The sequence below is a fragment of the Antedon bifida genome, chromosome 5, assembly GCF_963402885.1.
Source record: "Antedon bifida chromosome 5, ecAntBifi1.1, whole genome shotgun sequence".
In the NCBI taxonomy this organism is placed as follows: Eukaryota; Metazoa; Echinodermata; class Crinoidea; order Comatulida; family Antedonidae; genus Antedon; species Antedon bifida.
Genome location: NC_136230.1, coordinates 29,881,150 through 29,905,926, shown reverse-complemented (window position 1 = coordinate 29,905,926; position 24,777 = coordinate 29,881,150). Strand labels below are relative to the sequence as shown.

The window sequence follows — 24,777 nt, the reverse complement described above, 5'->3', positions numbered from 1 at the left end:
AATAAAACACAAGACAACTGGATAAATTTAACAAATCTTAATTCATTTTCCCTTTTAGTATGTAATGCAAACAGTAGTAAATCATGCAGAAATATGCAATACCATATTTGTTATGCTGACATTGTGCAACTTTGCATTTTATCTACTTAAAAGTTTGTCACTTAAATTGTCTTTAAACTCTAGGTGAATTAACATTGTGTGGATCGCACTTAAAAACAGATATAAGTATAATACAGTTGTAACATATTATGTTGTGATATGAAGTACAGTAATATTTTAAAAATTATTTCAAATTCCCATTATTAATTGAATTAAACTCATTGGATGCACACCTTGCTTGCTCTATTTACATGTTTATAACTGGAACACCTGTATGTAAATTAGTCCAGCTGTCATACAGAAGTAATTGGGATACTTTAATGTTCTTTTATTTTTCTAACACTGCATACAATGTTCCCATAATTATTCACAATATTTAATGATCCTGTGTTTAATTTCAACGTAGTGGCACCCAGTTCATATAACGATTTGCAACATTCTGAGTTGCTTCTGCAAAAGAAAAGAAATTTAATAGGCACATTAAAGATGTATTGTCCCCCAAAAACATGAAAAAATGAAGATTAATTAAATCAGACTTTGAATAGGTTATTTTGTAGATTCAATAAAGGAAATCACTTCCTTAGAAAAAAAAATGTTTTCACTTATAGAATAACATAATAAACATGGTTAAATTCAACCAAAAATCCATTGGCCGACAGCCAATTTGACCATTTTTAGCTTTAAATTACAGTTTTTTCAGGTACATAATTTTTTTTTCGATCCAATTTTTGGTCGAAGTGGATAACTATTATGTGTGTGACATTAAAATGGCATATTAAAAAAAAATGTTTTTTTAAATTATTATTCAGGGGGACAATACATCTTTAAGTATGTTACAGTATGTTTATCAGGTTAGAGTAGAACCCCTCTTTTGTGACACTATCCCTATTCAGTATTTAGGAGACCACTATAATACAGTAATAAGGTCAGCCCAAGTATCATTGTCTCTAGTTTTGTGACAGCAGTGGCATAACAGCTATGAGCGCTCACTGGCTAAACCCAGGGACCCAAGAGCTAGCAGGGCCAAGAGTAAAAAACAAGCATTAAAATATGTCACAAAATGCCAGCATTAAATCTAAACCAGGGTCTCTGTGTTACGCCGCCACTGCGTGAAAGTTAACAGCATAAAACATTACCAGGTTGGAACAAGTCTGGATGTCTTTCTACATATACACTGTTCTTATATTCTGTCTGAGCTATTTTGTTAACTTCAAATTTGTAGGCGTAATAGCCGATGACACTTCCAAGAGCTAAGCATATGGCATGCCTATGTAAACCTAAAAAAAAAACACCACACATTTATGTAGAATGGACAGCAATATGGGTACACAGACTGTTGCTGGTTAGGCTTGGTTGGTTATTTAGAAACAAGGATCATGGATAAGGCCTCGACCATTTATACTTGATTATCGATTATTTTTTATTTTATATGGTTATGCACTTGTCAATTGTATGACCCACTATACGACCCCCGGGAGAGGTGCGTCATTTGTCCGATGTGCGTCATACCATTGAATACCATGACGCACCCGTGCGTCAAAAATGTGACTTACCTTTAGGTGACCATGACGCACCCATTTTGACGCACTGTTACCATGTTGTTTATGATATGGTGGGTGGTAAAGTGATGGACATTGACACACCTTGTTCATTGATGTGACGTACCATCTAGGTTTTTTGACGCACCCCTGCGTCAGTAATTATTTGTAAATGACGCACACATGACGCACCTCTCCCGGGGGTCGTATAGTGGGTCATACAATTGACAAGTGCATTACGTTTTTAAAACAGTGTCAATTTTGGAGCCAATAGTCTGTGGTCCCAATTTTCTATGAAAATGACTTCTAAAAACCTTCATTTATTTATAATTATAATTAAAGTGATAATTTAATAAATAAACCACTATTTTTGTAGTTACACTACAAACAAAATAAAAAGGTCTGTATCTAAAAATAACTAAACTATTTGCAACTGATCCATACTTTCTACAACAAATTGTGTAAATTTGTTGCTGTTCTATTTTCACCGCCAACTAAACCTTACAGAAAGAATAGGCCTATGAGTAATGTATTATAATAATTAACTACATATGGGACGAACCGACTCTCAACAATAGTTACTACACTACAGCAGGAGCTGGACTCCTCATGATCGGAGAGGCCTAGCCTGGCTTCAGAAAATTACCTGTCCACAAAGGTCTTCTCGTCATGCCATTATGCAGCAAAGAAGTTGACATGCCATATATGCCGAATATAATAGTATATCTATTTATTAAAGGGGTGGCAATATCTGTACTGTACTTCATTTTCAACTTTTTATCCAAAACATTCAGCCGACCAGCTAAAAAAAGGATAGGGAGTTTGCTGCAGCACGTCCTTGAGGATATACCCTACATATATTGCATTTGCCTTGAGGTATTGCCTGTACCATTTGTTCGTGGGTGTTTGTTTTCCACTGTAATTTCGCGTCAAGTGGCGTTACTTTTGTGTTTCTAACTCCCGAAAACCGTCATATAAATCTGATAACTGTATTTTAACGCGACAGCAGCAAAAATTGTTGTTACTGCTGCCGTGTGTTTTGAGGAACGGGTGATGATGTAGGCCTAGCCCTGGGCCTGGCCTACTAGCCTAGGTCTAGAGGAAGGTTTGGGTGGGCAGGGCTTAACGTCGAAGAAACCTAGTCTAGGCGGATCGTCTAGGCCTAGGCTAGGCTGTCTTTTCAATTCATTCATGGTATTTTTTAACTTATGTAGGCTAGCCTAGGCCTGGTTAATTAATGTTGAGCCTAGCTAGGCTAAACCTACTAGTACTACCTAGGGCCTAGCTAGGCCTTTGTTGGGGCCTAGAGGCCTAGCTACGCCTATACTATAGTGTAGGCTAGCCCTACTAGCTATAGAATAGAAGAGTGTAGCAGTAGTAGTAAGCCTAGATAGTAAGTAGGCCTAGTAGTAGCAGTAGTTTACGATATATTATAAAATGTCAAGAAGTAAATGCTAGCTAACAATACATTATATTTATTAATCAATGTATTAATAATAATATACATGTACATTTTAATTTATACATTTTTACAATTTAATGTAAAAAACTGTAAAAATACTTATTAGGTTTATTCCAAAACTGATGACCGGCATCCTCTGTGATATTAATTGATTAACTGGTTGTTACAAATGAAAAGTTTAACAATATTAAAATTGATTTTAACTTGTTTCTTGAAAGATATCCTTTTATATCATAGATTAATGTGACCACTGTAGCATCTCTTTTACTGTTAATTAGTGTTATAACTACCTACTATTAGACCTATTGCATAAATTAGATTGTGAAGTAATTATTGGTCGTGTTGTATTTAAAAAAAACACAAAATTAATTATGGTATATAATATTCATATCATACTCGTCAGAACAAGTGCATAGGTGTGTTATTTGTATACATGTTGCATACTTCTATATAGAATATTTAATTTTATGATTTTTTTTTCTTTTTACCGTAGGATAATAAAAATCAGCTGTACCAAAACACTTTCATGACCTTGATTGGACTTGCAGTCGATAATGCTGTAAGGGCTTGTGATTTTAGCCAAGAAATTCAAATACATTTTCAGGTAAATGAATTTATATAATCAAAATGTCCTACAATAAAAACTGGTGAATAAGAATGTTTAGTTTTATTTATATGATATTAAGAGAAACTTTGGCTGATATAATACTTTTGTTTTTTTTGTGCCCAATCTAGTTCCTGGTTGACATTTGATATTTGTTTGTTTCTTTTTAGAGTGTATGGTAGCTGAATTATTTTGTCTTGCATAGCTTGTTGGCTCCTTAACAAACTGCAGCATCTGTTGAAAACAAATTTGCAATGATATAAAATATCAAGGTGCAAGATGTTATATATTTGTCTGTTACTCTAAAGTATTATTTAATCGGGTCAATTTATGTACAGTATATTTTATTCACATATTATAAATATTAATATAACACACTATCAAGGAAAAATTAAGCAGTTTATTTTAGTTCCACGTCATGAACACTAATAAAATCAAGCTTATTTGAGTAATTGAATGCTGTTTAATAAAACAGCATTCAATTGCTTAAATAGACCTGATTTTTTCTTGTTTGAGTTTACTTTAGTTTCATGTGATAAACACTAATAATTTCATTCAATAAAAATAAATTTTAAGGTACAGTTACGTAGTTTCTGAGGTTTTCCTTGAGAGCGAGTTTTTTAATTAAACAGAATTCAATTACTTAAATAGACCTGATTTTTTCTTGTTTGAGTTTACTAATTCCATGTGATGAACACTAATAATTTCATTCAATAAAAATAAATTTAAAGGTACAGTTACGTAATTTCTGAGATTTTCCTTGAGAGCGAGTTTTTTAATTAAACAGCATTCAATTGCTTAAATAGACCTGATTTTTTCTTGTTTGAGTTTACTTTAGTTCCATGTGATGAACACTAATAATTTCATTCAATAAAAATAAATTTAAAGGTACAGTTACGTAATTTCTGTGATTTTCCTTGAGAGCGAGTTTTTTAATTAAACAGCATTCAATTGCTTAAATAGACCTGATTTTTTCTTGTTTGAGTCTACTTTAGTTCCATGTGATGAACACCAATAATTTCATTCAACAAAAATAAATTTAAAGGTACAGTTACGTAATTTCTGAGATTTTCCTTGAGAGCGAGTTTTTTAATTAAACAGCATTGAATTGCTTAAATAGACCTGATTTTTTCTTGTTTGAGTTTACTTTAGTTCCATGTGATGAACACTAATAATTTCATTCAATAAAAATAAATTTAAAGGTACAGTTACGTAATTTCTGAGATTTTCCTTGAGAGCGAGTTTTTTAATTAAACAGCATTCAATTGTTTAAATAGACCTGATTTTTTCTTGTTTGAGTTTACTTTAGTTCCATGTGATGAACACTAATAATTTCATTCAATAAAAATAAATTTAAAGGTATAGTTACGTAATTTCTGTGATTTTCCTTGAGAGCGAGTTTTTTAATTAAACGGCATTCAATTACTTAAATAGACCTGATTTTTTCCTGTTTGAGTTTACTTTAGTTCCATGTGATAAACACTAATAATTTCATTCAATAAAAATAAATTTAAAGGTACAGTTACGTAATTTCTGTGATTTTCCTTGAGAGCGAGTTTTTTAATTAAACGGCATTCAATTACTTAAATAGACCTGATTTTTTTCCTGTTTGAGTTTACTTTAGTTCCATGTGATAAACACTAAAAATAAATTTAAAGGTACAGTTACTTAATTTCTGAGATTTTCCTTGAGAGCGAGTTTTTTAATTAAACAGAATTCAATTGCTTAAATAGACATGATTTTTTCTTGTTTGAGTTTACTTTAGTTCCATGTGATAAACACTAATAATTTCATTCAATAAAAATAAATTTAAAGGTACAGTTACGTAATTTCTGTGATTTTTCTTGAGAGCGAGTTTTTTAATTAAACGGCATTCAATTACTTAAATAGACCTGATTTTTTCCTGTTTGAGTTTACTTTAGTTCCATGTGATAAACACTAATAATTTCATTCAATAAAAATAAATTTAAAGGTACAGTTACTTAATTTCTGAGATTTTCCTTGAGAGCGAGTTTTTTAATTAAACAGAATTCAATTACTTAAATAGACCTGATTTTTTCCTGTTTGAGTTTACTTTAGTTCCATGTGATAAACACTAATAATTTCATTCAATAAAAATAAATTTAAAGGTACAGTTACTTAATTTCTGAGATTTTCCTTGAGAGCGAGTTTTTTAATTAAACAGAATTCAATTGCTTAAATAGACCTGATTTTTTCTTGTTTGAGTTTACTTTAGTTCCATGTGATAAACACTAATAATTTCATTCAATAAAAATAAATTTAAAGGTACAGTTACGTAATTTCTGTGATTTTCCTTGAGAGCGAGTTTTTTAATTAAACGGCATTCAATTACTTAAATAGACCTGATTTTTTCCTGTTTGAGTTTACTTTAGTTCCATGTGATAAACACTAATAATTTCATTCAATAAAAATAAATTTAAAGGTACAGTTACTTAATTTCTGAGATTTTCCTTGAGAGCGAGTTTTTTAATTAAACAGAATTCAATTACTTAAATAGACCTGATTTTTTTCCTGTTTGAGTTTACTTTAGTTCCATGTGATAAACACCAATAATTTCATTCAACAAAAATAAATTTAAAGGTACAATTACGTAATTTCTGAGATTTTCCTTGAGAGCGAGTTTTTTAATTAAACAGCATTCAATTGCTTAAATAGACCTGATTTTTTCTTGTTTGAGTTTACTTTAGTTCCATGTGATGAACACCAATAATTGCATTCAACAAAAATAAATTTAAAGGTACAGTTACGTAATTTCTGAGATTTTCCTTGAGAGCGAGTTTTTTAATTAAACAGCATTCAATTGCTTAAATAGACCTGATTTTTTCTTGTTTGAGTCTACTTTAGTTCCATGTGATGAACACTAATAATTTCATTCAATAAAAATAAATTTAAAGGTACAGTTACGTAATTTCTGTGATTTTCCTTGAGAGCGAGTTTTTTAATTAAACAGCATTCAATTGCTTAAATAGACCTGATTTTTTCTTGTTTGAGTTTACTTTAGTTCCATGTGATGAACACTAATAATTTCATTCAATAAAAATAAATTTAAAGGTACAGTTACGTAATTTATGCGATTTTCCTTGAGAGTGAGTTTTTTAATTAAACGGCATTCAATTACTTAAATAGACCTGATTTTTTCCTGTTTGAGTTTACTTTAGTTCCATGTGATAAACACTAATAATTTCATTCAATAAAAATAAATTTAAAGGTATAGTTACTTAATTTCTGAGATTTTCCTTGAGAGCGAGTTTTTTAATTAAACAGCATTCAATTGCTTAAATAGACCTGATTTTTTCTTGTTTGAGTCTACTTTAGTTCCATGTGATGAACACTAATAATTTCATTCAATAAAAATAAATTTAAAGGTACAGTTACGTAATTTCTGTGATTTTCCTTGAGAGCGAGTTTTTTAATTAAACGGCATTCAATTACTTAAATAGAACTGATTTTTTCCTGTTTGAGTTTACTTTAGTTCCATGTGATAAACACTAATAATTTCATTCAATAAAAATAAATTTAAAGGTACAGTTACTTAATTTCTGAGATTTTCCTTGAGAGCGAGTTTTTTAATTAAACAGAATTCAATTGCTTAAATAGACATGATTTTTTCTTGTTTGAGTTTACTTTAGTTCCATGTGATAAACACTAATAATTTCATTCAATAAAAATAAATTTAAAGGTACAGTTACGTAATTTCTGTGATTTTTCTTGAGAGCGAGTTTTTTAATTAAACGGCATTCAATTACTTAAATAGACCTGATTTTTTCCTGTTTGAGTTTACTTTAGTTCCATGTGATAAACACTAATAATTTCATTCAATAAAAATAAATTTAAAGGTACAGTTACTTAATTTCTGAGATTTTCCTTGAGAGCGAGTTTTTTAATTAAACAGAATTCAATTACTTAAATAGACCTGATTTTTTCCTGTTTGAGTTTACTTTAGTTCCATGTGATAAACACTAATAATTTCATTCAATAAAAATAAATTTAAAGGTACAGTTACTTAATTTCTGAGATTTTCCTTGAGAGCGAGTTTTTTAATTAAACAGAATTCAATTGCTTAAATAGACCTGATTTTTTCTTGTTTGAGTTTACTTTAGTTCCATGTGATAAACACTAATAATTTCATTCAATAAAAATAAATTTAAAGGTACAGTTACGTAATTTCTGTGATTTTCCTTGAGAGCGAGTTTTTTAATTAAACGGCATTCAATTACTTAAATAGACCTGATTTTTTCCTGTTTGAGTTTACTTTAGTTCCATGTGATAAACACTAATAATTTCATTCAATAAAAATAAATTTAAAGGTACAGTTACTTAATTTCTGAGATTTTCCTTGAGAGCGAGTTTTTTAATTAAACAGAATTCAATTACTTAAATAGACCTGATTTTTTTCCTGTTTGAGTTTACTTTAGTTCCATGTGATAAACACCAATAATTTCAATAGGGTTGGTGAAATCTGTCCACAATAGGTTACTTTTCTGTCCATAATAGGTTACTTTCTGTCCACAATAGGGACTAGAGGGCGCTGTTGTTTGTCCATAATAGGTGACTTTCATAATTGGCTGTCCAGAATAGGTGACTTTTTGTCCACAATAGGGGATTTTATTGGAGTAGTGCGCCATCCATTGTGTTGTCCATAATAGGTGATTTTTTTGGCGTACTCTCGTACGTACGTAGTTTGTTTCGCGAGTAGAAGTAATACTAATTTGCTTTCTCTTCAGACTTTGAGTTGAGGCTACCGACCTACCTATAGTAGACCACACCAATTTATAAATAAATTTAAAGGTACAGTTATCCAATTTCTGTGATTTTCCCATGAGAGCGTGTTTTTTTAGTTAAATAGCATTCAATTCAAATCCCCATTTTGTAACCATGAGTGCGGGTCCATTTAAACAAGATGGGCAAGCTGTAAATTTTATTAATCTACTATGTATGTATATGCATATTGTTTACTAATTGAATTTTAACCCTAAATAACACTGTATAAGTAAGTCTTTTATAAAATTTCAGTGGTTAGAGGTTCATATTTATTATTAGGATTTTTACAGGCACATTTAAAAATAGATTAGAAAAATATGGCATAAGCAGAATTATATCATCAATAAGAATATACAAAAGGAGCGGCGTGACGGGAAGAGGCCAACCGGTGAAAAAGTACCTTTAGAGCGGTCAGAACACAATTACAAATTCATAAGTTTATTTTTAGTTAATTATTGTATATATATATAGGCCTATTACAAAGTGTTATTAAATTTGACGACATTTAGACTGAAAATCAACTTTATCCGATTTTTACATCGGCCGGGTTTAACGCTAAGCCGCCTGTCCTATTCTATTCTGAATTGTACCACCAATAAGACATGCTATCAAAGTGTAAGATAAGACAAAAAAATCTCTCAGCACCAAATTTTTGGTTTGGCGGTATATATATATATCATTTTTTATCACGATTTGAGAAGAAAATGCATTCAAATTAATTGGTATATTTTAAAAGTATAGAACATTATACGAGTAGGCCTATTTATATTATTACACCACACATCAATAAAATACGTAATATCAGGGGAAAGTTTACAATAATGTGTCCGTGGTCGCTCGCCGTGACGAGGATGGGCCTATAACCATGCGTTTGTCATGATCGCAATAATTAATACACTTGACATGTGTGCGTTTATGAAAGGTAAACCCAATTTTCTTGCTATTGGTTGGTGGATCAGTTCAATTTTTGCACTCCAAAAAATGTTCATTAATAAAATAATTTCAAGAATCAGCATGCTGAAAAACGTTGAATTATAGATTAACAAAAAAAGAGTAACATACAATCTAAAATATTTGCATCGCTTACCGTACCAATACAAGAGGTGCCATTCATCATGAATTTTACGTGCGATAGTAATATTTCCGGCTATAGTGCCAGTGAACTAAATTTGTTTCCGTCGCAAGCACCACTAGGGGGAGGGGGGCTGTAAATACTTCGTGTCCGATCACGCCCTCACCCCCTACAAAAATAGTCTGTCCCGCATTTTAAATCTCTCAGGTTGGTAAATATGGTGGTCATCGTTAAATTGGTTATTACAACAATTAAATACTTTATAAGTACCGTAAAACGAACTCGCTCTAAAAATAACAGAAATTGCATATTTAACTTAGGACTTTGTTTATGTTTAATTTTAGGTTTGGTATATTGGAACAAAATTAGAGCAGTAAAATGAGCATTGTTAAAAAGATGAATCTGTCATTGAGTAAGATGAAACTTAAATTGAATTAAAAACCGACATTCTTAATAATCATACTTAGAGATGCAAATCATCAAAATAATGTTTATATGAAATGTAAACACTTTTATAGCCTATGCATGTACGCCTGTGCCATGTTATGCTTTTAAACAATTATCCAGTATAGTATGACCCGTGCCGGGTATTTTCTTTTTAATACCCTCGATGGAAAATTCCCTTGATCATTTTGAATTTATATCGCCATCTTTTGACCTTGTGTTATTTCTTATTAATTGTATATGGCAATTGAAATAAAACCTTAAATCATACTACAAAAATACACCGTAATTTATCAAAGTAAAAATGTGAAAGAAAACACAGTAGGTTTCTACAATATACAGCAAATAGTATCTTTAAATACCCCTTTAAATACAGTTAAAAATCCATGGAATAAAATATATAGAGGGCAGCAATCAGGAAATCGTTTGTATTATATGCAGTTTTTCAATATTTATTATAAATTTGACGTAATTACCCACAGTAAAATGGAATAGCCCGTGCTATTCTTCAACAGGCAATACCTCAAGACAAATACAATATATGTATGCCTCACTCTCAGGGACGTGCTGCAGCAAACCGCAATTGAAAAAAAGCAGCCTGGCAAACTTCCGAAATTTATTTCTTGTGCGCAAGCGCAATCGGTTGGCTGGGCACGTTTTTAGATAAAATGTGAAATAAATGCGGCTTAGCATGGTAAATCTATCTAAACATAGAATGTTTTTAGAATGTTAAGTGTGACACATGGGTATGGAGTGCAAACATCCATGAAACAAAACATATCACACAAGGACTGTTTCCATAATAATAAATGAATATCAAAGAAGATGTAAATTTAAATTTCTAGGAACCTTAAAGTGACAAACAATTCAATGGCTAGCTAGCTAGATAGAGACCTACTTTACTACTTACTAACTATCTAGGCTAGCTATATTTAAAAAATAATGCATGTGTATTGTAATTTTAATTGTTGATGAGAGCAGTTTTGTTTTGATCCAGAATCCTTTTTATTTTATAGTACTGCAATTTCCTGTTTCCATGAAAGAAAATGAAGAAAACCCAGTTTACCGAATCATCTATAAGCAATGCACGGTTATCCTTTCAAAATGATGAGTACGGAAAATCATTCGCTTACTATCTTCTGGCCCTCAAACTATCTCCTGAACTGAAGGAAAACCTGCGTAAGGAATTTGGTGATGTTTTTAGAGAATGGGTACGAAACCTGTGGCAAGAGAACCGGAGTGAAGATGTATTCAAATGTTACGAACAAGCGCTGGATGCCTTTCCGGAGAATGAATTTGTTCATGATGTTATGGGAGCACACCTATACAGGTGATTATGCAAATTTTGTACATTTTGCAAATATGATGTTTGCATTACTGACTTGCTGTGTTTATGAGGGTGCGTGGCGCAGTGTGTTGGACGTTCGACTAGTTTTGAGGTTCGAATCCCACTCTCGCCGCATTGCTTGTATCCTTAGGCAAGATACTTTACTTACGTTTGCCTCTCTCCACCCAGGTGTATAATTGGGAACCCGGTTAGATCAAGACACAACTTTGCGCTGATTACTAGCTGCATTATGGGAGTATGTTTCCATACGTGTTTGATCCAAAAAATTACTGGGGTAATAATGTTCAGCGCATTGAGAGCTTGCTTATATGCGCAGATATAAGAATGAACTAATATTATTATTATTATCAAATATCCCGTTTTAATGTTTGTGTATACTGTATTGTTTCGATGCGAAGAGCTGAGAAAAACGTGATGATATATATTGAATATTGCAGTTATTTAATTTATAACATGCGAATCACATTTTTTCTTTTATACAGGTTAGGTTTTGCTGAGGAGGCGTTCGTTTATTTCCAGCAAGCAATGAAGTTGAACCCTGACCTACATTCAGCGAAAGAAAGTTTCTACAACCTGTCTAATTCATTAGTTGAGAGATGGCATTTTAGGATGTTAAATGATAAAAAACGCAACATGGCTTTCAAAGAGGCAATCAATAAAGCAATCAGGAACGTAAATGGACCCACAACAGTGCTTGATATTGGAACAGGAACAGGAATCCTTAGGTAGGACCCAAATATGGCATTTTCGACATTCAATGTTTTGCATTTCCGCAATTAACTTCACCTTTATACAAGGGAAATGTGATCATTTCTAACACACCAGATCCCAACTACTCTGTTTTCTTTTTTAGTATGTTTGCGGTTGAGGGTGGCGCAAGTAAAGTTTACGCTTGTGAAATGTCCAAAACCATGACAAGTATTGCTCGAGATGTTCTACGAGCCAATCAGAAGCATGAGAATGTTAAACTTCTTCAGATGAAATCTACAGATATGCAAATACCAGAACACATTCCACATAGGTTGCTTTTATTGTCACAGTGTGAACAGATTTTGTCCTAGTTAGTAATCAACAGTCTGAACACATCTATAAATTTATGATGGTTCAGATTGGGGGAGTAACATTCTTTTCACATTTCAACCAATCAACATCTGAATAGAATAACATTTTTTTTCTTTTACAGAGTATATCTTGTTGTAACTGAAACATTAGACAGCGGCTTACTGGGAGAAGGCATCATAGAAACAGTACATCATGCTTGGACACATTTACTACAGCCACCTGATAATCAGGTACCAGATTAGAAGCCATTTCAGTGCTGTAGCTGTAGAAATAAAGTGGTGAGGTGGTTGCATGAAAAGGGAATACAGTAGTTTCTGTGCTGGCCGCAGGGTTGTCAAAGGCCTCTGTGAAAAAGTGGTCAGGTTTAAACCTTTTACCAACTGTACTGGTGGCTACGGCCCTGCATTTTGTTTATTTAAAGAATCTCAGTAGAACTTGTGTTCAGAATCAGAATCATCTCATCATGATGATACCAACATGATATATTTCATAATGTACAGTATGTTTATCATTTCTTTGAATGTAGGGAGGTGGTGGAAGAGTGATTCCAGGAGGTGCTGCAGTATACGCAATGCTAGTTGAATGTGAACATATACGAAAATCTCATCGGTACTGACAATGTCAATTCTTCTTTGAGATCTTTGAGTTTTATGGTATTTTAGCTTGCATGAAGTCCTGTGTTCAAGTCTAAAACTGTTTTATTCTGCTTTTAGGACTACAGTAGTCCAATAAATATTCTATTTTACATTACATTATTTAACCTACTAATATATGTTTTTTATTTGTTTAATATTTTAAATTGTTCTTACTTTATCTTAGATTACTCTCTCCATCTGTTGGTAATATAGACCTCAACTTTAGCATTGTCAGCGACTCGGTCAACATGGTGCAGCAAGACATATTAAATGAAGAAACACCATCATCTGAACCATATACATCGGAAGACATTTCCACCATTCCGGGAGGGTACACAGCCCTATCAGAATCTTTCAAAGTGTATGATTTTGATTTTAATAACCCAAAGGTGATTATTAGTATCTAAAGCTCTATCTACACTATCAGACAAAAAAATCTGTGATGTTCCCAAATCTGGTAGTGATAATATGCCCAAATATGGTAGTGATATGCCAAAATATGGTAGTGATATGACATCATCATATCCATATATGGGCATATCATATTTTTTGTCACATAAAGTGTACACAGAGCTGAAGGATACAATTAATATTGCACATGCTTCATCCTTACGCCATATCACTCTATGAAGGTTGATACAGCTCCCAATATTCCCACACGGTGTACGATCTATGATGTAACCTGACGAGAACTTGTGTCTATAAATGGTATGGCCGTACCTTGATAATGGGAATGTTTACATAGTGAGAAAACATGATGAAAATGTACTGATTTGCTAACCTAATGCAGTTTTACTTTCTATATTAGGAGGTGGCAACGCTGTTCTCTGGAAACTCTCAATCAAAGTCACTGGTGGTGCCAGTTGTCCAACAAGGATCTATTGATGCAGTAATACTGTGGTTTGACTTGCTACTAGACTCACAGACAAGCATAAACACGTCCCCTTGGTCTGAAAGCTGCTGGGAGAACGCTGTCTATCCAATTAGTACTATGAATATTAAAGGTACACTATATTTTCTCTGATTTGATTTGTATATAATAACCTTTTCTGTACATATTTAAATATTAAAGGTTCACTACTATTTTTTGTGATTTGATTTGTATATACAGTATTAACCTTTTCTGTACATATTATATTTAAATTGCCAGGTGAATGAGACATAAATTGCGGGACAATAATTTGTTTGTTATTTTTGTTTACAGGTGGGCTAGATGTAAAGTCTGGTGATTCAGTTTGTTTAAATGTAGTTTGTAAAGACAATCACATTGCATTTCAAAACATTGAAGTAAATTTAGTAATTAATGGAAATTTTGAGACGATGAACACACCAACCAATAATGATGCTAATGTATCATCACCACAGAACCAAATGGAGCTTTCAAAACAGCAGTCACCAGCAGATGATGGTGACATTAAATTTCAGATATCTTCACAGAAGGCAACTACAAGTAACGTTTTAGTTTTGGAAGAAAAAGATATATTCACGCTTAATGATCACCTCTACCAGTTTTATATTTTTGAGCTGATAGAGAAAGCAGTTTTGGACACTTTAAAAGATAAAAACTCTTCAAAGACTCAAAGAAACAGCCATGATGGTTGTTGTCAAGTTCTTAATATGTCAGAAGGAGCTTCTCTAGCAGTTGTACATGCAGCCAATGCTGGAGCTACTCGAATTCATGTCAGCAATCAGAAAGAGGCTGATCTTCTGGTTCATTTGTGTAATGATAAGGGTTACAACCTTGGGATGGCTGATTTACAGGATTTAATCTTAGAGAAGGATTCCAGTTCATCTTGGGATATTTTAGTAGTTGATGTTGTAGAGCCATGTGGTCTGCTACAGCAAAATGTTTGGCAGAATATTGCTTTAGCAAGGTGAGATGTACATGGTCAAACACCTTTAACCTCTGTCTACACTATCAAACTATAAGTGTGATTTGCCGAAATATGGTAGTGATATGATTTCATCATATCCATATATGGGCACATCACCTTTTGTTGTCACATAAAGTTTGATAGTGTAGCTTTACAGTCTTCATTATTATTTTTTTTTTTTGAAATGTAATCTAATGCAAAATATTGTATTTTATTCCTTTCAGTAAAACATTTACACGTTACATAACAAATAAATACAATGGACCTGGGGTGCTGAGGAGGGTCAAGGATAACCATTATTCGGGAATGGTGTGACTCCAACTGCCACTGTTTATTGCTATTTCTAAGGTCCTTGATAAATTGAATGTTTTCGTTATTTTTTTTTTATGCATAAAGGATTTTTTTTTAAATAGTGTATTTATCTATTTTTAACATATTCATAAATATTTTAATATTTTTATTTTGCAGGAATACTATTCTTAAACCTAATGGAATAATCATTCCTTCAGGAATCACCATATATGGCATGTGTATAGATAGCAAGTATATTCTGGAGAATAGTTTAGTAATAGATAATGGAAGAACACTGGACTTGAATATTAAGCCATTTATGAATTTCTTTATGGTAAGATATTCCAAAATGTATTTATTTATTATGTTTTGTGCTATGTTTTACATACCATAATTTTCGAATAATAATAATAATCTTGTAAAGAGTCATATTGATTAAGTGATCATGTCAACATTATTCTACTGCAGTTACTGCAGTAACTATATATGTATATTTTGCAATTATGTAGCAATCATTTTTTTAGGTAATCATACTGTACATATTGTATATTGCAGTGACTGTCCTTTTCCATCTTTTAACAAACTAAAATGATACTACAGGAAAAAAAAAGTTACTGCAGAAACTGCAGTAGAATAATTAAATAATAGAAAAATTGAAAAAAATATGTTTTGTTTGTATATGATATGTTAAATAATATAAAACAATATTTTAAAAATCAACATTATAATGAAAATTGTATTATTCTAGGTTCCTACACATCCTGGTATTTTCTTCTCCATGCTTCAATGCACACACCTGTCAACTGCCATCAAACTGTGTCAGCTGAATCTATGTGACCTGAACAGTGTAGGAGCACCAGTAAACATTGAACGACACCAAGAAGTTAAAATGGTTGCAGATGGATGCTTAATGGCTGTGGTGTACTGGTTTGATTTAGACCTAGGGCCTGGTAAAACAGTCAGTACTCTTGACCAATCAACTCATTTTAGCCAGTCGGTATATATCTTGCCGAAACAAACTCATGTTCGAGCTGGAGAAATTATCTGCCTCTCGTTCAACTTGGAAGACTGTTCAATCTCATTTCAGGTTTCAAATTGATTTCTATTTCTCGCTAGTTGCTGTAGATTTGTTAAGCCCAAATACCACCAAACTGACTAAAGCTTGGTTCACACTAGGAAGTAATTTGACCATCACAAGTGATGAGTTATTCTCACTAGCAGCATTGCATCCTAGTGGGAACCAAGCTTAATAGATAGCAGTATTCGTGTTTGTCACACAATGCCAACCAGTAAATTTTCCAATCCTGAACAAAAATATTTTTACAAATATTATTTAATACTTTCAAATATGGTTCATATTATAATACTGTTCTTCTAATTTTTTTCTACCACATTTTAATGCTTTTTACATTTTGTGTATAAATTATGTCTGTAATTACATCAGTTTATGACCAAATTAACACAAAGATGTTTGTGATTCTGTTGTTTAAATTGTGTATAATACTGAAATTGTCCCCATAAACGTTTGACTTCTCCTTATTTCATCATAATATTGTATTGTTATATACCTCACTTTTCAATTCACCTGATTGGTTAATAGCCATGATATAGTTTCAACTATTCCCTACTACACTGGGGAATGTGTTATTTAGTTCATCTTCAGGATACAATATAGTCATCTTGGGCTGTATTTTGAACAATGTTCCTCATCACATTCGAATTTGTGACATACTAGATAAAAACAAATTCCCCCGTTACTAATTTCAGCGCTAGTTAGTTAGGCCTCCGAACTGTACATATCAGATTTAGCCAAGTCTTCAGTGTTTTGTTGTTGATCAATCTCGCTGTAATTAGGGTTGCTAAATCCTGGATTGATAACACCACCCTGTTGTGATTCATCTGGATCTTCTCTCTCCACCTGAGTGGAGGAAGGCGCTGTGTGGTTGTCAACTTCCACGACAACTTTGTGTTCCATTGAGGGCGTACCAGTGGGTGTTCTTTTAAATCCGTTCACTAAACTTCTCCGTTTTGTTGTAAATCTTTTAGATTTTTTAACATTTTCAACTTCTTTGTCGTCAGTAGTTGAAGCCAAGTCATCCGAGTCTGTTTCATCACCTAGCCCAACTAAAACATGAAATAAAGATGTTACTGTATTGGTCATATGTAAAGATGTGTTTGATTTTCTGTTTTTAAAACATGTTTTTCAAATTTAAAGTAGGAGAGGAATAAACAGGTTGAAACTGGAAACAAAATATGTATCAGGTGGAAACCGTCCCTTTGGGCACAAACTTTTTGAGAATACTTTATGATATATCTTACCCATGTTTCCAACTTTACGCTTCCAATCATTGCCGACAACTGTGACATGTTCAGCTATATCCTTTTTGACATCAGACATATCCCACATTTTCTTAAAGTTCGAAAAAAATCGAGAGCGTGGTCCGTCATTCTTGTATGGTTTATACGAGAATGAGTAATAGTGTGCAATGGCAGCGAGGAACATCTCTATACAGACCAAAAAGTCCTGTGAAACAAATTTAACTTGTTTAATCAAGGCAATCTAACAACAGGATGCTGAGTATCAAAAGGTTTATCTGTGGCTGCGACACGATCAGTTCCACACCCTGAACAGACGCTGCGGAGAGTATGTACATTGTGTGCCTATTCTCTGTAGCGTGACAAATACCAACAGTGTTATGTGGTACTGTACCAACTGTACCATGACATAGCACAGTACTGTTGGTATTTGTCACAGCCAGACATAAGATCAAAGGACTGTTACAAGTTCCTATCTTGGCTCAGTGTCCTGTTTTTAGATTGCCTTGGTTGAATCAATGAATTGATAGCAGTGCAAGAAACTAAGCAAAGAGCAGATCCTGGCTTTTGCTGCTGAGGATATCAAATATTGGTATCATTTTGTGCTTAGGAACTGCTTAACCTTTTCTTAAACTTATGAAAAACGATTGCTTAATAAACATATTGATAAAAAAATATCTTTGGATAGCTCAATGGAGCTCAGTTTTTAAAGGATATATGTTCCTCCTAAAAAGATATTTATTCATTTATTTTATAGGCTATTTTAATACCACATAATAGTTACTCACTTTGACCAAAAATGATTTACCGGAGAAAACCAAGTTTAAGGATACAATTAGACAACCGAATAACATTATTAAAATTGCAAAAAAGGCCAATTTGGAATTATTTTCTTTATCTTTTCATGTTTTGGAGGACATTGTATCTTTAAAACGAACCTGAATTGCTTTTCCAAATGCATATTTATCCATGTTCCATGCATCCTTAGGCTGTAGTGCTCCAGTCTCGACCAGGATGTTGACAAAAAGAGCTTGCCAAAATGAAGCAAATATAGTCAATTTGACACATAGAAATTTGCTAAGCGGTTTGATAGGCTCCAGTTCTTCTTTGGTTGCGTGGTAAAATAAGATCATGCAGTATAGTGCCCACTAAAAAAGAAGATGTATTTAACTTTGTATTGTCACGCTTGAACCACGTTCAATCATTCATGTAAACCGAAAAAAAACCCAACATTCTAAAATGTTATCAATGAAATCTAACTGTTTCCCCCTTCTGTAGGCCTTGCGCACTAATTTCATTCTTAAGAAAAATAATAACTTTCAACTCACCACTTGAGATAAGTTGTTAATAATCAAAAGATAAGACCACGCCCCTTGAAAACTGAAACTTCCCTCATTGTACGTGCCAGTCAATTCACAAATTCTGTATAAAGAATCTTTGTTAGTTACAACTTTTGTTCGGGCCCAGATGTTGACACAATGCCGCCTAAGATTTGGTTAGATCTATTTTTGTTTTGTCTTATTAATTTTGCTGTCCCCCACAACTGTAGGCCTATTCAATTATCATAAAACAGTTGTGACAAAAATAGTCAAGACTAGTCGGACTAGACCAGCCAATAGCAGACATTTGTACGCGTCACAAACAGACTATCGGCATCATGACTATTGACCAATCAAAACACTAGGTTGTTTCGGGAGGGAAAGACTGAATTTTGTGTAAATTTGAAATCAGCAAGCATAAAAAATGGGGCGAAAAGGTGAGTAAACAACCGTTTTGAGAAGGCTTATTTCTATATTATGCACATAACACATCTGTTAAGAACTATGTAAGTCGTCAGAACAATCTAATTATGTGATAGATTTAAGTAATTAATCAACTATAGACCAACTTATTTGCTAGGCCTCTTTCATTTGTGAGACGTACGTGTTTAGCCCGCTGTGGGAGACTGATATGTTGTACTACAGCCTTAGCCTAGATTTTGTACGCGTGCCTACCTAACGTGTACTGTACTTACAATGCAATTATAGTTGTTACGGGTCGTAAGGCAGTATAATTAAGTACACCATGTTTACATCTTCGAATAATACTGAAAAGATAACAAATATATTGTTATATCGGTTGGTCCATATGATCGATTAAATTGTTGATTTATTTGTACGAATCCAGAGAGTAATCGATCAGCAAATCAATCCGTCAGTCAATTTAATCTGTCAACCAACCAATCACAATATATATATATAGGCCTAAACTTTATTTATTCACGAGACCGATGTGCAGTACAACTTGTTCAATCAAGTCGTGATATTACAACAAAAAAACAACAATCAATCAAATAGCCAGGTTGTTTCTTCTATTTACGACTATTATCTACATTGATGTTTTTTATTTCATACGCATCACAGCGAGTAACTTGCCAAATATAGGACAGATTTATAACTATTTTATAATTTATCGCACTTATAAACAAGTCTCATTTGAGGCTTAGAGAGTGGAGTTGAAAGAGTCGTGAGTTACAAACCCTGACACTAGGTGAGGATTGAACCCCGCATCTTGGAATTGGAAGGCAAGCACGTTAACCAACCAACTACAGCTCCAGTACTATCGGCGTCGTTTAATCAAATGGCTCGAATGTGTATCTATTAATTTTTCTTGAAAACAACTGAAAAATTACCGTAGTAATTAAGAAGAAAAGTTACCTTTCATTAGACCAAGATTTGAGGCAGCAAAGCGGTGCCGTGTGTTTTATTTGAACTTTATTTTCCATCTGTTCAGCCATGTCATACTCTTTGTTTAAAAACTTAAGTAGGTAAAACATAAAGTTGTATATTACATATGCTTGGTACACTTCTCGAATTGTATCCAAGTAAATGGAAGAGCTCGGAAAATACAGCGCCATCCACTAAAAGAAGAATGTATGAAAAGAAAATGTGATATGATACTTAATTGTTCGTCGTAATGTTATCTTTGTAAGTTGAAAAAGATTTAAATCAGAGAGAACACTGAAACAGCATGGGCTTGGCTATAAATATAGATGCATAGGCATATATTTTAGAACTATACAAAGAAACCTTAGTGGTACGAAAATGTAAGTCACCATTTTATGCAAAAAAAAACGACCGATAACTCAAAAGTTAATGAGCTTAATTCCTCGACTATCGATAAATCGACAAATTCAAGGTAAAGTCAAAGGAAACTTTTAACCAATTTCCAACTGCAGAGAAGAGTGAAATTACGTAATTTCACAATTCCCTGGTCCAACTAACAATTTGAATTACGATAATGTCACCTCTAAAGGTCTGTCTACACTATCTAACTTTATGTGACAAAAAATGTGATGTGCCCACATTTTTTTATGATGTCATATCACTACCATATTTGGACATATCACTACTATATTCGGACACATCACACTTTTTTTGTCAAGCTAGTTTGATAGTGTAGACAGAGCTTTGGAACATTTAACACATTAAGAAACTTACACTGTTTATTCCATAAATTGGGACCATCCATAGTATTCTGTAATAAAATAAAGATTTTTTTAAAAGTTAAGTCTGTATACATCTTTAAAAGCTGTACATTTCAGAAAAGAAATGCGAATGCCTAACATAGTTATAGTGTCATTTCAGAGTAAGTGTTAGTAGGGCCAGCTTATCTTTAGTAAACATGCATATCATGGGATCACTTACCTTATTATATAAAGCTGAAGATCAGGCCTAGTGAAATAGACTACATGTTGTAGAATTCCCCACAAAGAAATTGGTATCGCTACAAACGTGAACATCCCCGCAATAAACCATATCATAACTTCAAATTTTGCATTATGTCTGATCAATTCCAAGGTACATAGCGGTACGGCTACCAAAATAACTACAAAGTAAGAACAGATTACCACGGGCCTGATCCAGTTTTTCCATCCATACAACCAGTCCAAAATTAAAACTCGACAGTTCCTACAACATTCACACGAGTGTTGTTTACATATGCAGCCCATTTCTACTGTCAATGTTTCTCATACATTTTAACTTGATTCAAGAAACTTCATTGTTATTTTCAAAACATCTAATACATTTGTTATACTGTTGTATTTATGAAATTTCTTCCGAATTTGATGTTTACCTGCAAATATGAATTGCAAAGCGACCTTTGGATTTCTGATTGCGGTACGAAAATGGTACACCCCAGTACATAATTAACGTGCTCTCTATTATCTGATAATATACGGTAGATAATGTGTCGTAGTAACTTTCACCTACTTGTTGGTGCTTTTAGTTCAGGTTAATAAATGTATTGATATTTTTCTATGTTAATGTTTTGATGTTTTTGTGTACTTTTTATACTGATTTTATGTAAATGCAATACTTTCAGCTTCTGCTGCTTTTTGTATATATATGTTTTTTATACCGAAATAAATAATTAAATAATAAATGCAACGTGATATTAACAAGGAATACAATAGCGAGATTAAACCAAGATAAAAAGGATAGAAAATTACATAGATATGTTATTTATAAACCGTCAATAAACATTCTAAATGATGTGGGCATACGGTAATATAATAAGACATTATTGTACAATAACCACCTGGAATATTTTTCATACATGAGCATGATGTGTCTAACCTTACAATGGTGACTGTATTATCCAGCAGTCCCTCCTTACGGAAAATCGATTTATATTGGGGTAGACACAAGAGCTCTCACAACGCAGATTCACGCATTTTATATAGTAGTCTTACAGTAGTCTCACTGTACATAACAGTTTGCTCAATACGTACAATTCTCAGCGTTTTTATATCATTCATCGACACTACTGTCTTATTTAATATGTAAAATCATTTAATATTATCACTCAATTCAAATTTACATTAGTAGTCAGTGCATGAACCGTTATCCATTGTCAATGTAATAATATCGTTTTTTTGTATCAACACCATTACTGAAAAACCGTTTTGGAAATTGTGTTGGTAGGGTCTCGACCAGGTTCGCTAAGACGCAGTGTTTTCCTTCCTCCTTGGAGAGGAGGTATTTATTAAGAGAGTGTACAACATGCATCACTGGCATAGTGAGTAAGCATCACACAGTAATTTATTTATTAATTCGTTTATTAATTATCTGTTCGCTACAAATGTAGTTAAACAGGAACAGACAAAACAACAATCAATAATACGATTTTGTGCCATCGTAATGATTTTATTCCAGTATGTAAGGATCAGTGAGACCCAGCTGCTGGTAAAGGAATGGTTAATGCTTTATCCAGTCCTTCCAACAAAAAACAAAAACACCGCACAATGGCAGTTATTTCCTACAATTAATAATGTCATATCTCATTATCATAATACCACATCATCATTATTCAATGTATATCATCGTCATTGCAAATTAAAACTGCAATCGTCGATATTTAAAACTACAATCGCCGACATTTAAAACCGTAGTCGTCGACATTTAAAATTGTAGTCGTCGACATTTAAAACTGTAATCGTCGACATTTAAAATTGTAGTCGTCGACATTTAAAACTGTAATCGTCGACATTTAAAACTGTAGTCGTCGACATTTAAAACTGTAATCGTCGACATTTAAAACTGTAGTCGTCGACATTTAAAACTGTAGTCGTCGACATTTAAAACTGTAATCGTCGACATTTAAAACTGTAGTCGTCGACATTTAAAATTGTAGTCGTCGACATTTAAAACTGTAATCGTCGACATTTAAAATTGTAGTCGTCGACATTTAAAACTGTAATCGTCGACATTTAAAACTGTAGTCGTCGACATTTAAAACTGTAGTCGTCGGCATTTAAAATTGTAGTCGTCGACATTTAAAACTGTAATCGTCGACATTTAAAACTGTAGTCGTCGACATTTAAAATTGTAGTCGTCGACATTTAAAACTGTAATCGTCGACATTAAAACTGTAGTCGTCGACATTTAAAACTGTAGTCGTCGACATTTAAAATTGTAGTCGTCGACATTTAAAACTGTAATTGTCGACATTTAATACTGTAATAGTCGACATTTAATCGGTAATCGTCGACATTTAAAACTGTAGTCGTCGACTTTAAAAACCGTAATATTCGACATTAAACTGTAGTCGTCGACATTTAATCTGTAATAGTCGACATTTAAATCTGTAATCGCCGACTTTTAAATCTGCAATCGTCGACATTTAAACCCGTTTTCGTCGACAGGCCTATTGTCAATCAACATGATTACAAATATCGTTCTTTTGCACCAAAGAAAAACATTTTCTGGTAGATATTCTTAGATGGTTGGGATCAGGTATCAATAATCAGTGGTTTTTGTTCTTTCTGGAGCTGGTAAGAGTTAAGGTATACTACTGTCACATCATCGCCAACGAACTGGTTGGTATAGGCCTAGGGATACTTATGTAATTTTGTATTTTAAAAAAAATAGCAATCAGTAATACAATTTTAACATGTGTGTGATTCGTAATGATTTTTATTCCATTAAAAATGTAATTATCAGTACAGATTCAGCATGCAGCTGTCGGAAAACAGCGCTTTGATCTCATTAAACCAATACAAAATACAAAAACAGCAATGCACATACTTTCCTTTACGGTTATTGGTATCTAAAATATAGATCTTATACCGACAGTATTTACAGTTTTGCTTACTATCATCGCGATTTCTACTAATACGCACTTGAAAATACGCGCTTATCATTACAATTTAAAAGAAGTAACTTTGCCGTAAAATGTTTACAACCACACCAATATATTTAAAAGTGTACTCTAACTAAACTAACACAACACACGTGCAACCATTGATTAAAATATCGTATAAAACACAAAAATTACATGATGAATGTTAAATCATTAACCAAAGATAATTAAGGTCTTATTTATAACAAATAATAACAAAACAATATAAAATCATGAAAATTATTTACAATTATTCCTGACAATTTTAAAACGTACTGAAGCACTCAAAAGAAATAAAAAAGGTGGAAAATTTTTAATAATGTTAAGATTACATTTAGGGCTATTCTACAATATCCATAAAGAATGAAACAATCATAATTATTCACGTCACGTTTTGGGGTCCGACATTTACCGTTACTAAAATAACGTTCTCTTTAAATCTCTAGTAACAGTTAATCTACAAAAACATACACAAACCAACAATTTAAGTATACATCATAACATTAATTTACAATGGAACAAAATTTCAGCTTTAAACAATGATTTAATTCAAAACGCACGCGAGTAAAACAGGTTCTGGAAAAAAC

General features: G+C 32.7%; 3 protein-coding genes and 1 long non-coding RNA gene across 5 annotated transcripts; 2 read left to right on the top strand and 2 right to left on the bottom strand.

The window, feature by feature from the left end:
* Positions 1-22: 22 nt before the first annotated feature.
* Positions 23-10,611, bottom strand: LOC144841991 (uncharacterized). The gene is made up of 4 exons (XM_078698322.1): positions 10,594-10,611; positions 2,284-2,448; positions 1,236-1,376; positions 23-549 (listed from the first exon to the last, which is right to left on the bottom strand). The coding sequence occupies exons 2-4, from the start codon at positions 2,402-2,404 to the stop codon at positions 497-499; spliced, it is 315 nt and encodes a 104-aa protein (XP_078554448.1). The 5' UTR covers positions 2,405-2,448; positions 10,594-10,611; the 3' UTR covers positions 23-496.
* On the top strand, positions 2,654-4,284 carry LOC144841992 (uncharacterized). The gene is made up of 3 exons (XR_013612064.1): positions 2,654-2,831; positions 3,593-3,703; positions 3,874-4,284. It is a non-coding gene; the product is annotated as an uncharacterized LOC144841992 (long non-coding RNA).
* Positions 10,612-10,680: 69 nt separating the features above from the next.
* LOC144842205 (protein arginine N-methyltransferase 9-like) lies at positions 10,681-16,599 on the top strand. 2 transcript variants are annotated; one of them, XM_078698611.1, is made up of 11 exons: positions 10,681-10,695; positions 11,018-11,331; positions 11,832-12,074; positions 12,203-12,370; positions 12,533-12,641; positions 12,938-13,020; positions 13,231-13,435; positions 13,855-14,050; positions 14,251-14,920; positions 15,389-15,545; positions 15,960-16,599. In XM_078698611.1, exons 2-11 carry the CDS (start codon positions 11,048-11,050, stop codon positions 16,308-16,310), a joined length of 2,466 nt encoding a protein of 821 aa, XP_078554737.1. In that variant the 5' UTR covers positions 10,681-10,695; positions 11,018-11,047; the 3' UTR covers positions 16,311-16,599. The 2 variants fall into 2 exon arrangements, with proteins under 2 accessions (XP_078554737.1, XP_078554736.1); XM_078698610.1 differs by lacking the exon at positions 10,681-10,695 and adding an exon at positions 10,725-10,828.
* LOC144843496 (transmembrane protein 184C-like) lies at positions 16,549-21,415 on the bottom strand. Its single transcript, XM_078700283.1, has 8 exons — positions 21,214-21,415; positions 21,007-21,043; positions 20,224-20,426; positions 19,542-19,613; positions 18,856-18,949; positions 18,466-18,675; positions 17,531-17,735; positions 16,549-17,335 (listed from the first exon to the last, which is right to left on the bottom strand). Exons 1-8 carry the CDS (start codon positions 21,327-21,329, stop codon positions 16,989-16,991), a joined length of 1,284 nt encoding a protein of 427 aa, XP_078556409.1. The 5' UTR covers positions 21,330-21,415; the 3' UTR covers positions 16,549-16,988.
* Positions 21,416-24,777: the final 3,362 nt, after the last annotated feature.

Bases quoted from the DNA above. Each gene is read 5' to 3' on its own strand.
- LOC144841991 (XM_078698322.1), bottom strand. From the start codon at position 2,404: ATGAAGTACAGTACAGATATTGCCACCCCTTTAATAAATAGATATACT. The intron at 1,377-2,283 runs GTAATTTTCTGA...TTTTTTTTTTAG, and splicing joins GAGAAGACCTTTGTGGACAG to GTTTACATAGGCATGCCATA. The intron at 550-1,235 runs GTAATGTTTTAT...TTTCTTTTGCAG, and splicing joins TCCAGACTTGTTCCAACCTG to AAGCAACTCAGAATGTTGCA.
- LOC144842205 (XM_078698611.1), top strand. From the start codon at position 11,048: ATGAAGAAAACCCAGTTTACCGAATCATCTATAAGCAATGCACGGTTA. The intron at 13,021-13,230 runs GTACTGACAATG...ACTTTATCTTAG, and splicing joins CATATACGAAAATCTCATCG to ATTACTCTCTCCATCTGTTG. The intron at 14,051-14,250 runs GTACACTATATT...TTTTGTTTACAG, and splicing joins TAGTACTATGAATATTAAAG to GTGGGCTAGATGTAAAGTCT.
- LOC144843496 (XM_078700283.1), bottom strand. From the start codon at position 21,329: ATGATATGGTTTATTGCGGGGATGTTCACGTTTGTAGCGATACCAATT. The intron at 17,736-18,465 runs GTTCGTTTTAAA...TTTGTTTCACAG, and splicing joins CATTTGGAAAAGCAATTCAG to GACTTTTTGGTCTGTATAGA. The intron at 17,336-17,530 runs GTAAGATATATC...TTCATGTTTTAG, and splicing joins GCGTAAAGTTGGAAACATGG to TTGGGCTAGGTGATGAAACA.